Source organism: Chiloscyllium punctatum, chromosome 2 (assembly GCF_047496795.1).
Source record: "Chiloscyllium punctatum isolate Juve2018m chromosome 2, sChiPun1.3, whole genome shotgun sequence".
NCBI lineage: Eukaryota > Metazoa > Chordata > Chondrichthyes > Orectolobiformes > Hemiscylliidae > Chiloscyllium > Chiloscyllium punctatum.
In genome coordinates, this window is record NC_092740.1 from 43,905,496 (window position 1) to 43,922,897 (window position 17,402).

The following is a 17,402-nucleotide window of genomic DNA, read 5'->3' on the forward strand; positions in this document are numbered from 1 at the left end:
TAGTTTTGCTTCTCGTCTGTATGGGGTCTTTCAAGTTTATGCTGTTTTAGTGTGTTGGTGGGTTTGTGGGCTACCATGATGCCAAGGGGTCTGAGTAGTCTGGCAGTCATTTCCGAGACGTCTTTGATATTGGGGAGAGTGGCTAGGGTTTCTGCACGTGTTTTGTTTGTTTGTTTGGGTTTGTTCCTCAGAAACCAGCGGACTGTATTTATTAGGTACCCGTTCTTTTTGAATACATTATATAGGTGATTTGTCTCTGCTCTGCGGAGTTCCTCTGTGCTGCAGTGTGTGGTGACTCATTGAAGTAATGTTCTAATGCAACTTTGTTTGTGGGTGTTGGAGTGATTGCTTCTGAAGTTCAATATTTTGTCCTTATGTGTTGTTTTCCTGAAGACGCTGGTTTGAAGTTCCCCATTGGCTGTTCGCTCTACTGTGACATCTAGGAATGTTAGTTTGTTGTTGTTTTCCTCCTCTTTAGTGAATTTTATGCCAGTAAGGGTATTATTTATGGTCTTGAAGGTTTCCTCTACTTTGTTTTGTTTAGTGATGGCCCAGGTGTCATCCACATCGCAGACCCAAAGTTTGGGTTGGATGGTTGGCAGAGACTCAAACAAACAGCTACGACATGACTCACTCTCACTAGTATCCTTACCTACGGATGAGGAAGGACACCATTTCGACTGGGACAACACATCCATTCTAGGACAAGCTGAACACCGACACGCATGAGAATTACTAGAAGCATGGCATTCTATCAACAAACACATTGACTTGGATCCCATCTACCACCCCCTGAGAAAAAGAACAGGAAATGACATCACTGCAGGAAATGATGTCAACACAGCAAATAACACCACTAACCCAAGGAAACTCAAACATATAAATAAAAAGTGGGCTACACCACCACTACTTCATTCCGAGGCTCACTGAAGATGTTACCAAGTATGGTGACGAAACATCCGTAAACAAACCTTCCAGCTCAGCTAGCACACTTGCATCCAGAACCTCAACCTGAGCTACAAATCTTCTCAAAACTCAATAGGACGTTTAATTTGATAGCCTGAACTCATGTTCAAGTAGAAAATTGAAACATTTTGTTTTTTAAATATTCTCAATTCCTTCAGATTATATGCAGGGAAACAGAGCAGCCATTTCTTCAACCAGATTACCACCATCGTTTTAAATACACTGAAGAGCCTGGTTTGGTTTGTAGACCAAATAATTGTAATGATACATGCAATATAGTGATCATCTGTAGACTGTCAGCAGTGTTTTACTTGTCTTTGCATTTGGACTTACAATTTAATTTTTTAAGCTTTTTCTAGGCATCATGTCTCATGAGCAGGAATAACCTCACCTTCAGACATTTATTGATGTTTTGATTTTGTGAATAAGTGCTTCAGACTGCTGAGTAATGATTCTCTGTGAGGTTTTCTTCATCTCCTCCAGTGTGAGGAACTACATTTAAATGCTAAAGAAAAACCGAGAGGCATGGATAGAATGGATAGTCAAAGTCTTTTTTCCCAGAATAGAAATGTCAATTACGAACAAATACAGAAATTGCTGGAAAAGCATCTGTGGAGTGAAATCAGAGTTAATGTTTAGGGTCCAGCGACCCTTTTCAGAGCAGACCCGTTCTGAGGAAGGTCACCCGATTCCAAATGTTAACTCTGATTTCTCTCGACAGATTTTGCCAGACCTGCTGAGCTTTTCCAGCAATTTCTTCTGTTTTGGTTTTGCATTTAAATGCTGCCTTTCTTGGATTGCTGTACCAAACTGGCATAGAATCAACAGCTGTACTTTGTGTGATGAATAACTCTGTCTGCATGCTGTTGGATACTTCCGATCTGGAGAATCATGGCTTTGAATCTGGGTCTTTCCATACTGTAATATAATGTACTGAGCGCAATAATGCTACTTTTATGCAAAATATTACAGTATCTTCAAATTGGGGCTGTGGGCACTGTAACTTACATTTTCGAGTGATGTGTTTTTCACTGACTTTGGCAAGTCTTGTGTGCACAGTTGAAGTGGGTGATAATCAAAGATTTGACCATTTTTGTTTGGTCCCAGTCTGCTTCAGTACGAAACTTATCGAGAAGAACCTCGTTTATCCAAAGGACATGGGTGGAGAGTATTTTGTTCAGTTAATCGAGTGCTGGATAACATAGTTAGCCAAGCATCGGGACCTTGCGATCCTGTTCGAATAATTCCAAAATCTGGTTAATCGAATGCCAGACAATCGAGGTTCCTCTGTAAATGGATGTTGATGGAAGGTGTCATCAACAATACTATCAAGTAGCACGTGCTTAGGAATAAGCTGCTCACTGACACTCAGTTTGATTTCCACCAGGGCTACTCAGCTCCTGATCTCACCCTTGGTTCCAAAATGGACAAAGTTGTTGAATTCCAGGTGAGGTGCGATTGATCACCCTCGAGAGGAAGGTTGTATTTAATTGGGTGTGGCGTCAAGGAGCTCCATTTAAAAACTAGACCTAATGGGAATTCCCCTAATGGGGAAAACTCTCCACTTCCCAGCATAAAGCAAACACGATTGTGGTTGTTGAAGATCAGTCATCTCCATTCCAGGACATCTCTGCGGGAGTTGCTCAGGGTAATGTCCTCAACCCAACCACCTTCAGTTGCTTCATCAGTGACCTTCCGTCCATCTTAAGGCCAGATGTGGGGTTGTTCAGTGATTGTGAAATGTTCAGCACTATTTGTGACTCCTCAGATACTGTAGCAGTCTGTGTCCAAAAGCAGCAAGATCTGGAAGACATTGAGGTTTTGGCTGACAAGTGGCAAGGAACATTTGTGCCACACAAGTGCCAGCAATGACCATTTTCGGCAAAAGAGAATCAAATCACTGCCCTAACAAATCTAACTGTCCAACATTCATAGAATCATTAGAATTCCTACAGTGCGGAAGCAGACCATTTGGTCCATCAAGTCTGCACTGACCCAGACCTACCCCCCTAACCTATCCCTCTGGCCCTGCATTTCCATTGGCTAATCTGCACAACCCTGGACACTATGGGCAATTTAGCATGGCCAATTCACCTAACCTGCACATCTTTAGCATGAGGGAGGAAACCAGAGCACCCAAAGGAAACCAATGTAGACACATAGAATGCCTGCGTGGAGTTTGCTCAGTTGCCAGAGGATAAAATCAAATATTGGATGCTCTTTGGAGGGTTGGTGTCAACTGGATGGTCTGAATGGCCTGCTCCCACATTATAGGGATTCTATGATTCTATGTTGATGACATCCTTACTCAAAAAAATCTCCCCTTTTAATCTGGATTCTTAGACTGGAGAAAATAATTTATCTATATTTACCCAATTAAATCATTTTCTGATACATTTAAGGAGTGGTAACATCATTATGCAGCGGCCTAAATTCAAGGGGACACATGTCAAACAAACCTATGTTTATATTTTAGCCCTTTGAGGCCTGGTATAAGTTGTGATTCTGTGAAGCCTCCCTCTCCAAGGCCTTTCCTGACCTTTGGTGCCTACAACTCAGTGGGTGGCCCTGTATAATGAAAGCATTGCATTCTTATTTAGCCCCCTTGAGATAAAGGCCAATATTCCGATCATTTTTTGATGATACTTTCATGATCCAGTCACAGTCACCCTAGTATACACAATTTATAATAGTGGAAGCTAATCTTCATACCGAGGCAGGATTCAAATTATTGGCCCATACCTCTGCTTATAGTAGGGTATAGCAAAATAAAATGATTTTTAAAATAAATAGAGAATACGTTTTTTTGCAGTAAGGTTCTGATTTAACCAAATACATTGGGAAACAATTTGCATCTAAAGCAGACCTATTAGTTGACATTGGGCAATTCCAAACAGTTTGCTAAGAGAATTTTTTTTATTGTTTGTGCAGGCTGCAGAGCTTGAAGAGGAAAATGCTGAAGTTGTTCTTGCACAGAATGAAGGCAAGGAGGGTGAACCAGTGCAAGGACCAGCAGTTAACAGCTGTCCTCCTAACCACCATGCACCTATTCCAAATAAGCCTGCACTAGCTGAAAGTGGGGAATTGCCTGATGTACAAGCTAATGCAAAGACATCTGATAACGGCCATGTTTCAGTCAATGAGGAAGTATCACAACATAGTGCTTTGGAGGGTGAGGGCATTTCGGAGACTGCTACAGCACAACCTGAGAGTGAGACTGGGGAATCTAATGCCCCAATGGACCTCAGTCTAGGTCCCTTACTTGTGATTGAACTTGAGGATGTTTCACTGAAGCAGGTTTCTTCTGTACAGCTGTCTGAAGATGAAACAAAAGAGTCTGATGATCTGAAAGATCAGTCATCACCTGCTGTGGTTGAGAAGGCGGCTGACAGCAGCTCGGAAGAGATGGAAATGGAAGTACCAGTCGTGGACAGGAGAAATCTGAGAAGGAAAGTCAAGGCAAACAAAGGACCTCCCAAGAAACGAAGCAAGGTAGCAGCTTAAGTCCACGTTACACCATACGTGTGTAACTAATTGTAGCCCACTGTGTAACGAAAGATCCAGAAATGATGTTTACTGAAAATTGAACCCAGTCAGTATTGGAGCTACCTATTTAAGAGCACTGCTCAAGCCTCAATGCTGTATTGTATAATAGCTTTATAATGCTAGCCCTATGTTCCTGTATTCAATTAACAGACTCCAGCATTTATCAGTCACAACACTATTCATTTTAAAATCCAATTCTAGATTTTTGTGTCTTCTACAGGCTTCAAAAAGAAGGAAAGTCCGCACCTACGAAAAAACTGTTTTATAAACATTGAATCTTAATAAGATTTGGACTGTAATTATAGAACACGCTGAACTTACAAATGTTTAGTTTGATAATGTATTACAGGAGAGTGACCCATAAGACCAATTTAATAGATACTGGGTTGCGGGGTTTGTTTTTCCAATTTTGGGGTTGTTTTTAAACTTACTCTTCGCAGTAATATTTTGATACTGTGCCTAAATTTAATAATATAGGCTGTTTATGGTAACCTCCATCACCACAATCTTTCCCGTTTTACTTCATTGCTTAAGTTCGGTAATCCAAAGAACAATGTTTTGTGTTGCTAGCTTGCTTGGTGCATCAGAAGTCTTGAATTAGACCAGACTTACCAGTACAGTACTTGCCTGTGTCTCCTGCTATTTCCAACAAGGATATCTTGATGCTCAGAAATTCCAACATTTCCAGTTGTAGTTGTTTGTTTTTAGATTTCAAGTGTCAAGTGTTAAAATAAAGTTTACAATTTTATGTCGTTGTTATGGTGTAGCATTAAAGCATGGAGGGGAAGGCAGTGTCAGGGACCTCATGTTATTGACTAACTGGCAAAATCTGCTCAATAACCAGATTTATTTCTAAAACGTTTATTCAGTCTAACAAATTAATGATGTTAGACATGGTTTCACTGATAGAAATCAATACTGCAGAATGCTTAAAATGTCTACATTCTGAAATGCAATGCTAAGAATGTGTTTTAGTCGAACACTATGGATTTTTTTTTGTCATGAAAGCACAACCACTGAATGAGGGAGAATTTATGGATTTTACTTTGTTATATGGTGTTTTAAGAGAAAACACTTTTGTGGAGTCTGTTAAGTGCAATGAAATCCACTACAATAATTTTAAAATAAAAATGCACATGGGAACAAACTTACTGTAACTGGAGTTGCTCACTTTTCCACCGCTGTAGGGATGGTTAACAAGTTCATCTGCATCCAGTTGTTGCGTTTTCCAATGTTATGATTTTACAACTACTGTAGAGTTTTAATTCTGTCCTAATAACTGCTTTCAACTTATGTTAGTGAGCAAATGCAAAACTATTCAATTCTGTCTCTAAGTTTTATAATTTCACAACTCTAGGCTTATTGTCCTTTTAACAGTGAGTCTAGGGAGGGGATGTTGAAATCTTTTAATACATTCTGCTATTTAATGAGACAACCTTTGTGTATTTAGTCATTTACATTGGTACTAAAATGTCAGAAGCTGTTTGTGTATAATGCATAGTTTTTACAGTAAATGTCTGCCGTAATAAAAGAATTCTGTTTTTTTCTTGCTGGATGTTGTCAAATTGTGCTGATTTGCTAACCTAGAGCAAGATTCCATGAGTCATAAGTATTTGACTCCGAAAAGTCTGTAAACATTTAATTAATCCATTTTGCCTCTCAAAAATACTTCTTTATATGTATCATACTGCATTTGGGAGACAATTTCTTGATAAATTTATTTTAGCAAGTACACAGGATAATTTGAAAGAGTAGAACTGTACATTTGATGGAACTTATAGATAAAGAAATATTTTCTGTTTGAGAGTACACAGAGGACACAACTGTTGATTGATTGTAGATTAAAATTATCATTCTTGTGTAAATCCCTTCTGACCTTTTGCTCCTCCTGTTTCTGACTTCCTCCAACTCTACGATCCTTTTCTCTTCTTCCTTAAAAACTGTGTTACTTGGACTCCAACTTCATGAATTTTCATCCAAAACCATCTGACTATTCCGCACCTCCCCACCTCTAAATTTCTCCAGCTATTAACATCGTCTTGCTATGCCCCTTATGGTGCAGCAGCTATTCAAACCCATTTGAAACTCCCCTTTTAGCCTCTGGCAGGATTATTGTAAGTGTGGATATTGTAGCTGGTGTCAATTAGATCAATACCACTGTCACTCTTGATCAGCAAGGATATGCTCAAAAATTCTGCATCAAGGATGAGTTTATTCTATGGAATAATTCAAGCTAAACTTTTTATTGGGGTACCGTAAGGGTGCTGCTTTTTCTGAGGTGCTGTCCTTCAAAGAGTATTAATTATTCATGAGCTATTTGAAGAGGAGAGATACCTGAATGTGCAGCCTTGTGTATAAAGTGGAGGTCTTGCCAACATGCGACTCCAGACTCTCAAAATAAGGCTAACTGCAGTCTGAGTCGATCAGTTCTGTGGCAATTAGGGATAGCCAACAAATGCTTGTGTTGCCAAAAACAGTTACAATGTTTAAAAGACATTTGAATGGGTACATGAATAGAAAAGATTTAGATGGTTACGGGCAAAACGCAGGCAAATGGAAGGAGTTTAGTTTGGGAAACTTGGTTGGCATGGATGAGTTGGGCCAAAGGGTGTACGACCCTATAAATGATGAAGGGCTCTGGCCCGAAACGTCGATTCTCATGTTCCTCGGATGCTGCCTGACCTGCTGTACTTTTCCACCAACACACACTCGACTGAGTGCCCAGACCCCATGCAAGAATTAAACCAACTTACTTTCCCAGCCCTCATGCGAACGCCTCTCTCTTTAGATATTGCTCCCTTTTCAAAACATCCATCTTCCAAAATAAAAAGTTACCATATTTGCTCAATATTCATTGCATACCAATATTTTTCATTGTGTGAAGTATCTTGGCATCCTAAGATGCATTAAAAACATGCTAACACTTTTATTGAGCAGAGCCCAGGGTTGAAAATTTTAAGGAAGTCAGTTCCTTCATGGCAGCTTCCATTCTGATGCTGCAGTGTCAGGGCAAATTCTCTTTTCGTATTCATGATCCTCCTGAGTTCCTTACCTTATTATTCTCCCTCCATGAAAACATTTCAACCTACGTTCAGAGCCACCAGCTGGACCTTTCCATGTTGCACAGTCACAAAAAGGCTGTCTCTGACCACTTCCTTATGTCACTCTCCATCTGCATTCCTCTTCCCCCTCAATCTTACTTCTACCTGGAAAATCTGCTATCATAACATTATTACAACTATTGTTCTGTTTAATTATGTCTCACCTACCTGTGCCATTTATGCCATAGTCCCCACTAAAACCAATATTGTCTTTCACCTCAATCACATCCTGAAGTCCAGTCAGGACAGGCAAACTGGTTTAATAATCCACTGTCAGAACTGACTTGCCAATCTAAAACCATATTGGGTTTTGCACTTGTCTGCAATCCAGGATGGCACAGTGGCTTAGTGGTTAACACTGCTGGCTCACAGCACCAGGGACCTGGGTTTGATTCCACTGGGTGACTACCAGTGTGGAGTTGCACGTTATCCCCATGTCTGCGGGGGGTTTCTGCCAGGTGCTCCGGTTTCTGCTCACAATCCAAAGATGTGCAGGTTTATGGCAAATTCTTGCCATAGGACTCTCCACTCTATTCTCACTAACCTGCTTCCCAACCAACTTACTTTCCCAGCCCTCATGCTAACGTCTCTCTCTTTAGATATTGCTCCCTTTTTCAAAACATCCACCTTCCAAAATAAAACATTGCTAACTACTGCCCCTTTTCCAATTTCCTATTCCTTTTTTGTGCTAGGATATATGAATGGCTGGTGTGCAGTGCAGAGTGATTCCCAGAGTATGGGTTCATTCCCGCACCACCTGAGGTTACCATAAAGGAATCTCCATTCAACGTCTACCCCTCTCTGAGGCATTGTGATCCTCAGGCTAAACTACACCACTCATCATCGCTCTCTGAGAGAAGTCTGTGGTCTGATGGGACTATTGTGACTACTTTGTATTGTCACCTCCCAAATTTGTAACTGTCATTCATAAAACTTCAGCCTCCCTTTCCAAGCACCCCCAACACCCCACTGTATAAAACTTGTTTTCAGGATCACAAACGTCTTTCTATATGACAGTTTATGAATCTGTCTGTACCCTTTGCCACAGTTAAGCCCACCATCTTCACCAAAACCTCTCCACTGTAGCCCAGCTGGCTGAGACTGCACACACCAGCCTCATTTTTAATTCCCTGGTTACAATTAGAAAGTTAACTACAAAGGTTGCCCTTCCTGTAGCCTCCGCTATTCTCCCTCCCCCCACCCCCCCACTCCCCCACACACAATGATTTATCCGTAGACCTCCTCTTTCTTTTTATCCCACTTTCCTCCAAGATACTTCCTAAAATCAACCTCTTTGACCAAGCTTTTGATCGTATCACCTAATATCACATTGTGAATTGGCGTCATACTTTGTTTTATAATGACATTGTGAAGTTCGTTGGAACATTCAATTTAAGAGGTGCTACATAAACAACCTGTTGCATCTGGATGTTCTCCCTCTGTAACATCATCCAAAAGCAGCCAGTTTTTATATGTATACTACTACCTCCCTTTCAACATCTCCTGTCAAGATGTAGGAGCAAAGGTTCAGCCTATCCAGTCTGCTCTGCCATTCAGTGTGATCGTAGCTGATCTGATTATCCTTAACTCCACTTTTGTGTTTTTCCCCATAAGCTTTGAGACCCTTACTGATTAAACAGCTGTCTGTTTCAGTCTTTAATATACTTAACAATCTAGCTCAAAAGCTCTCTGCCAAAAAGAATTTCAGATCTGCTATTGCTTTGAGAGAAATTACTGCTCAGCTTTGTCTTAAAGTGATGACCCCCTACTCTTGAGATTATGTTACAATCTCTCAGCATCTACCCTGTCAAACCCACTAAGAATCTTGTTTCTGTATGGTTGCCTCATTCTTCAAAATGCCAAATAGTATAAGCCCAACCTCTTCAACTACTAGTAAAAAAAACTCTCCATACCTAGCATCAATCTAGAGAAACTTTTCTGCACTGCCTCCAATGTCAGTAAATCTTTCCTTAAATAATATGTCCAGTTCTGTAACTAATATTCTAGATGTGTTCTGGTTAGTGCCTTGCATATTTCTAGCAAAATTTGCCTTTGAAATAAAGACTAACTTCATTTGCCTTCCCTATTGCCTGCTGAGCCTGTATGTTAGCTTTTTATCATTTCTGACCAGGTTTCTCATTCTCAAACTGAATGCTACGTTTTACAATGCTATGGTTGCTTTCCCTGGCAGATCTAAGATAATTTGTTAAATCTGCTTCATTACACATTACTGGATCCAAAATAGCCTGATTTTGGTTGGATCCACACACACTTATTTTAGGAAACTATCTCAGATACACACTATAAATTCTTCAAATTTGATTTTCCCAATATACATGAAGGTTAAAGTCATCCATGATTTTTAACATGCCCTCAAGATTTCGGATTTATTCTGTCCTAGTGTTAGTGATCCACAGACTACTCCCACTTTTCCCTCTTGTTAGCTTTTACCCCAACTGATCTGGGTTCTGCAACATCTAATCCTAGATAGTTTATTTCTATTGTACTTGTTTGATCTCACACTAACAATGCTACCCTACCACTCTTCCCTTTTTGCTTGTCCTTTTGAAAAGTCACATACTCCCAGACTATTTAGTTTCCAGCTTTGATTTTCTTGTTGTGTCTCTGTTTTGACAATAATATCATACCAGTGAACCTGCGTTTGTGCCGTTAATTCACATACTTGTTCAGCTAGCTACACAGATCGCTGTGCTATGTAAAGAGATGTTGGTTTCGCCTTTTTAGCCATTGTTTCTCCCTTTGGGCCTATTTGCTCCTGCTTTTATGCCTGTATAGTCTGTCCTAATCTGGGTATTATTACCTGAATAGCTGCCCTGCAATGCTGTCATATGCTTTTGCTTTGTAAACTAATGTTTCCCCTCTGCCAAACCTCTCCTCGTTCCATCATACTGTTGATCCAGCTTTCACTCTTTGATGAGAAGTGTCTTCCAGACCTGAAGATTTAAAAGCACTCCTGGCTAACCTGCCACATTCTACTCTTACTAAACTTGAGGTTGAAGTACTATGTGACTCAGCCATTCCAAGTACTTTTTATCCTGCTGTCTGGCACACAATTATACCTGTTTAAGCACCAAAAGTGATTTTTAAATTCTCATCGTTGTTTATAAATTCATTCGTGGTCTTGGCCCTCTGGATTTTTAATCTCCAGCTAAATGCACTGAGAGATAGGGATTGAGAGTTTTGAATATTAAAGGCATCAAGAATATGGAGAGAGAGTGGGGAAAAATGGCAGGACAGGCTCAAAGAGCTGAATGACCCACTCCGGCTACACTTTTCTACGTTTTCTATGTCAAAATCTATACTTGTCCAATACTTTCTCATGAAACATCTTTTATTTAACTTCTGCACTAACATTTGAAGCTGTGCTTTCACTTCCAAATGGCTTAAATTCTGGAAATTAGCCCCACTACACTTCCCCACCTCAAAATAAACCTTTTCTCTAAACTTGGTTCTTGAAGCAACCTTTTGATTGTGTACGCTAATGTATCTTTGTGGCTCAGTGTCACATTTTATAATGCTTCTGTAAGGAGCCTTGGGTATCTTATTAATAAAATGTCTGATACAAATAAAAGTGAGTTCATACATAGGATTTCCACCAAACTTCCAGTCGTAAAGCAGGAGAGATCCTGCAGAAGTTCTGAGTGTATATCCTGTAAGATTGGTAAATAACCAGCGTTCAGTCTTTCAGTTCATTGTCCTAGAGGCATCAAAAAAACATAAAATACAATAAGATTATCAATCTTTAAAATATTATAGGCCAGATAGAAATACAATAATTATAAATGTTTTGCAGGTATTAGGGTAGATTTTGTCAGGATTCAAAACATGATGTATGTGCAGACTTTGATTTTCTGACCTGCAATGACAGTGGCTTCCCTATCTCACTGTACTTGTAGATTCAGAAGATCTGCCACGAGTAGTCATACAGCGATCTACAGACCATTTCCAGTACAGTCCATTCAAGGGTTTAATTATAGCTTATTTTGTCTCCTTGTAGGTCCGTCACAATCGTGCATCCACCAGAACACGATGAAAGGAATTCATTTATCAACTTTGAAAATCTTTAATGCATTTTCTGTTACTGAGGTGAGAAGTTGGTGGCAGATGGGAAAAGCCATATCAAAAACTTGGTTCAAATGGAACAGGGAACTAAAACTTGGTTCAAGTTTGGGGTAGAGTTTATGCTATATTTATCCAAGTGGCACAAAAGACCAAGAACTTTCAAACATGAATTAAGTTTAACAATAGAAATTTAGCAGTATGTTTCACTAGTTTATCACATGCTGGAAGGATCTTGTGAAGTGGTGGTCTACCTAACTCTGAGCCATAATATCTGGTTTAAAGGCTCACTTGCCCCAGAGGTGTATCATAACATGTTGATTTTTTTTAAAAATAGTATACTAGAAGTTAGCTGTATCCACAGAACTAGAAAACTAGCCATGACCTCAGACTGCATTAATCATACTGCCAAGTTTTTGATAATTATTCCTGTATATGGTTCATTTTCAAGACTCTTAATTTTAAGCTTTTTGGTGCAAGGACACTAACTTTTATAAAAATTAATCACTTTATATCAGTTAAAGAAAAGTAAATGGTTCTGTGTGATTTAAATTTTGCGGTTTAAAATCAGGACAGACAGTAAGATAGATACCTAGTAAAAATGCTTGTTTAATGTAATAATATAGCTAAAAATAGATTTAATAAAATTGTGGGTTACTACTCAATTATTACTTGCATTAAATAATATTCTGTCAAGTGCCATAAACACTGTTTAAATGTGCTGGTGATGGACAATTTTACACTATTAAACACAAATGAGGGCGTGGGAACTTAAGCAAAATATTCAGTTTAGAAAGTTACCAATTTCTTTCCAGATTGCTAATTAGAACCAAAGTGAAAATTCTACCTCTCTTTAGAATGCATTTAATATGTAGCTTGCCCTTTTTAAAAACATTTAAATCAGATTTTACTTTTCCTTTATTTGTTTTAGTCACTCAATACAAGTACCGATGCTATAGTTCTTTTATGTAATAGACACCTTGCTCTTAGAAGAATGTTGCTTTCAATTCATGTCCCTAAAGAGGATCCTTTATTGCAATCAACAACCAGCAGGGTGGGATTGTTTGGCTGGGAAGTGTTACTATTGTAGACTATCAAGGTAGTAACAAACTGCACCTCAGAGCGATTATATAAAATATCCTTCTGTAGGTAACACCTTCCTTGTCCCGTTTTCCCGATAGCTAACATGGACACATTCTTAGCTGGCATAGCATTGAAAAACCTAAAACATTACATCTGCAAATTCACATTAAACTATATGAAAAATAGCCCAAGATGATATATTAGAATTTCTTTCTGAATCTCCCTACGAGTCGAGAAATGCCAGCAAAAGCACAAATATTCTTTCTGTTAATATATTTGAATACCAGGTGCCTTGATTTATTTCTTGAAAATTAAATGCGCAGTAACTTAGTACCATAATTAAGTTCGAAGATACGTTTACTCACCTCATGCAAAGCAATTTGTGTATTTGGAAATAATTCAGTAAAATAGTTGAATACCTATATTAATTTTAGCTTCCAAAGAAAATGTATGTATGTCTTAGTTATATGAAGACAATTTGTTCCTCCAGAATGTAATGATCTTTCCAGCCAAGAATGTCTCCATGTCAGGACACCCTGTGATATGCCTTACTAGCTCATGAGTGACAGACTATTCAGACTAATACTTGGTGATACTTCTACACGAGTCTAATTTGGTCTAAGTTCAAGTGTCTGTAGTGGTTAATTAAAATCTGAAAAATTGCAGCTGTATGGTTTTATGGCAAAATCAAAATAAATATTCAAATTATCATGGTTTCATGATCTCCTTCTGTCCTATGAATTATTCATTCGAATGGTGTTATCCCTAGATATTCATGAACCCGAAAGGAAGTAGCATTTGGCCACTGCAAGTTAATAAACTGGAGCATTATTAGCTAATGGAAATTGAGGTGCTGGAAATATTCTTAAGTCAGCATATTGGTAAATTCTCTTCTCCAATCTTAAGAAAATGAAAAAATGTGACATTTTAATCTAATAGATGGCTTAGGCTATGACATTCTCTTCGTGAACAGGTTATTTGATGATGACAATTGAAGATAAAACCAAAACATGACAAAGTAACTGCAGGCCTTTCACTTTGACTTGAGGAGGCCCATTCAGAATAGCAATAACACAGCATTGCATTCCACTCTACACTAGACTTTTAGTCCAGATAATTATTAATTTCTTAGCAACTGAAGGAGACAACTAGGAAAATGAACTACACCTCAAACATTGTTTTCAAATTATACTGTTTAGTGCTATGCAAGATTATTGTGCAAGATAGGTATTGGATTAATGTGTTCGTATCGATTGACAATTTGTTAACACAAAGGAAAGAGAGATATGATTAGTGCATCTTTTTCAGGTTGGAAAGACATAACTTGTATTGCCACAAGGATCAGTCCTAGGTTCTCAATTTTGCCACTTATTTATATTTATGACTGGGAAGAGCAGGCAGAGTATAATGTATCCAAATTTGCTGATGATACAATAAGTGGGTGGAAAGCCATGTTGTGATGAGGACAGAAGGAATCTGCAAAGAGGTAGAGAGGTTGAATGTGTGGGCAAAAACTTGTCAGATGGTGTTTTTATAGGAAAGTATGAAGTCATGCACTTTGGTAGGAAGAACTGTTATTTAAAGTTGGCAGACTGTCACTTAAATAGAGAGACTACAAAAAAGTGCAGTTCTTGTGCATGAAACACAATGTTAGCATGTAGGTGCAGCAAGCAATTATAGCAAATGGAATTTTTACCTTTATTGCTAGATGACAGATTTTTTAAAAATAGGGAGGTTTTGTTCTGACTGTAGAGTGTTACTGAGGCTGCACCATACTGCGTACAGTTATGGACCCCGTATTCAAGAAAAAACTACACTGGCATTGGAGGCAGTTCAAAAGAGATTTAGCAGGCCAGTTCCTGGGATGAAAGTTTGATGTGTCAATTTACATAAATGATTTGGATACGAGCATAAGAGGTACAGTTAGTAAGTTTGCAGATGACACCAAAATTGGAGGTTTAGTGGACAGTGAAGAGGGTTACCTTAGATTACAACAGGATCTGGACCAGATGGGCTGAGAAGTGGCAGATGGAGTTTAATTCAGATAAATGCGAGATGCTGCGTTTTGGGAAAGCAAATCTTAGCAGGACTTATACACTTAATGGTTAAGGTCCTAGAGAGTGTTGCTGAACAAAGAGACCTTGGAGTGCAGGTTCATAGCTCCTTGAAAGTGGAGTCGCAGGTAGATAGATAATGAAGAAGGTATGCTTTCCTTTATTGGTCAGAGTATTGAGTACAGGAGTTGGGAGGTCATGTTGCGGCTGTACAGGACATTGGTTAGGCCAGTGTTGGAATACTGCGTGCAATTCTGGTCTCCTTCCTATCGGAAAGATGTTGTGAAACTTGAAAGGGTTCAGAGAAGATTTACAAGGATGTTGCCAGAGTTGGAGGATCTGAGCTACAGGGAGAGTCTGAACAATCTGGGACTGTTTTCCCTAGAGTGTCGGAGGCTGAGGGGTGACTTATAGAGGTTTACAAAATTATGAGGGGCATGGATAGGATAAATAGACAAAGTCTTTTCCCTGGGGTCAGGGAGTCCAGAACTAGAGGTCATAGGTTTAGGGTGAGAAGGGAAACTTATGAGACCTTTGGGGCAACTTTTTCATGCAGAGGATGGTACGTGTATGGAATGAGCTGTCAGAGGATATGGTGGAGGCTGGTACAATTGCAACATTTAAGAGGCAGTTGGATGGGTATATGAATAGGAAAGGTTTGGAGGGATATGGGTCGGGTGCTGGCAGGTGGGACTAGATTGGGTTGGGATATCTGGTCGGCATAGATGGGTTGAACCGAAGGGTCTGTTTCCATGCTGTACATCTCTGACTCTAAGAACACTAACAGCTTAGATTTTTATTTCATTAGATTTTAGAAGACTGAGGTGTGATATAATTGAAACATACAGCTTCTAAGTGGTCTCAACAGGAATTGAGAGAGAAATAGGTTTTTGAAATATCAGAAAGTTGGGGTGACACAAGGCCTGGTGCAGATCAGTCATGGTCCTGCTAAATGACAGGGCAGGCTTGAGTGCCGTGCAGGCTACTGCTACTCAGTTTATGTTAAATGTCCTGGTGTCATAGCCCTAATTGGAAGACACTAGAGGTGTACAACACTTTTTTTTGTTAATTCAAGGGACATGTGCATCTCTGGCAAGGGCTGCATTTATTGTCAATGGGTAACTAAGACTCAACCACATTGTTGTGGTCTGGAGTCACATGCAGATCAGACCAGACAAGAATGACAGACCATCCCCACCCCCCAAACCCCTTTCAGGAGCATTAGATGAACCAGATGGGCTCTTATAACCTCTACAGTCAACATCAGGTCAGCTTTTTAATTCCAGCTTTTTATTGAATTAAAACTTCACCATCTGAGATGGTGTGAGATTAGAGCCTGTCACCAGAACATTAGCCAGACCTTTGAGTACTGGGCCACTGTCTCTGGACCTTGGTCTTGATCCAGTGAAGTCAGTGTCACAAGTGGAAGTGATGAATGAGCTCACCTCTGCTGTTAGCAATGCTGCCAATGTTGGAGTGCTGGTTGGCATGAAGATTCTGGAGTAATGTGTAGAGTTCTGGTGCTCTGCTGTAGGATGCATATTACTTAACTGGATAGGGTTCAGAAAAGATTTAGCAGGATGTTGCTGGAAACAGAGGGTTTTAATTATTAAAATAGATTGGATAGGCTGGGATTTTTTTCCACCGGAGCATAAGAGGTTGAGGACTGACCTTCTAGAGGTTAATAAAACCATGAGGGGTATAGATAAGCTGAATAGCAAAGGTCACACCAAATTTTCTCAATCTGCTTGCACAAAATAAAAAAACAAAACTTTATGTACATGATTTCAAAAGAGCTCATCATAAACTGAAAAAAAGGTTTTAACCTTTTGCCCAGACACACAGCCTCAGTGAAATATCACCCTGACTTCAATTTAAAATTTATTATTCAACTGATGAGGTCATAATCATTTTCTTTCAATGACTTTCACACATTGCCACATGTGGATCTCTGTTTCTCTAAAAGACCCAGAGAGACGGGCCAACTCTGACTATTCCGCACTGAGCCAGAGGAAAGCTCAGGGCTTTCCAGTCTTTCAACTCAGGGCTGCTAAAGTAACTTCTTACTAGTTCTGATGGCCTGGAGGATGCAAATTAAATTGCCTTTCTATTGGTCTAGATGCTTTGCTTCTTCGGAATAGAATCTGATTATTGCCCTGAGACTCTCTGTAGGCTACAAAAATGTAACAAAGTAAAATTTAAACTATCTCACCAGGTAGCTCAAATCACATTACTAGAAATGCTATTTTGAACTCACTGTTCAAAATTACATTGGCTGTTTTCAAAACGTCATCTTCACAGAACCACAGTCAAAACCCCATTTACCTCTATCTTAGAAATCAAGTTCTCAACTAATAATAAATTTTCATCACACTCCCCACCCCACCCCACTTATCTCAAACAACACTCATTCATCTCTCCTTCCCTCCCATGTTGGTTAGCTTAGTTGGCTGGATGGCTGGTTTGCAATGCATAGTGACGCCAAATAGCATGGATTCAGTTCCTGCACTGTCTGATAAAACTATGGAAGATTCTCTTTCTCAACTTTTCTCCTCATCTTTCTAACATCTGG

The 17,402-nt window shown here is 39.4% G+C and overlaps 1 protein-coding gene across 9 annotated transcripts in view; it reads left to right on the plus strand.

The window, feature by feature from the left end:
* LOC140453335 (uncharacterized) overlaps positions 1–17,402 on the plus strand; it is a 109,940-nt gene that overhangs the window by 88,505 nt on the left and 4,033 nt on the right. For 5 of the 9 annotated variants that reach the window (XM_072547908.1, XM_072547924.1, XM_072547932.1 and 2 more), the window contains exons 13-15: positions 2,354–2,413; positions 3,898–4,458; positions 11,632–13,470. In XM_072547908.1, the coding sequence (XP_072404009.1) occupies positions 2,354–2,413; positions 3,898–4,458; positions 11,632–11,667 (657 nt within the window). In that variant the 3' untranslated portion in view covers positions 11,668–13,470. Of the gene's footprint in view, positions 1–2,353; positions 2,414–3,897; positions 6,065–11,631; positions 13,471–17,402 lie in introns of those variants that run through there. The other 4 variants (XR_011952367.1, XM_072547891.1, XM_072547939.1 and 1 more) reach the window with 4 other exon arrangements.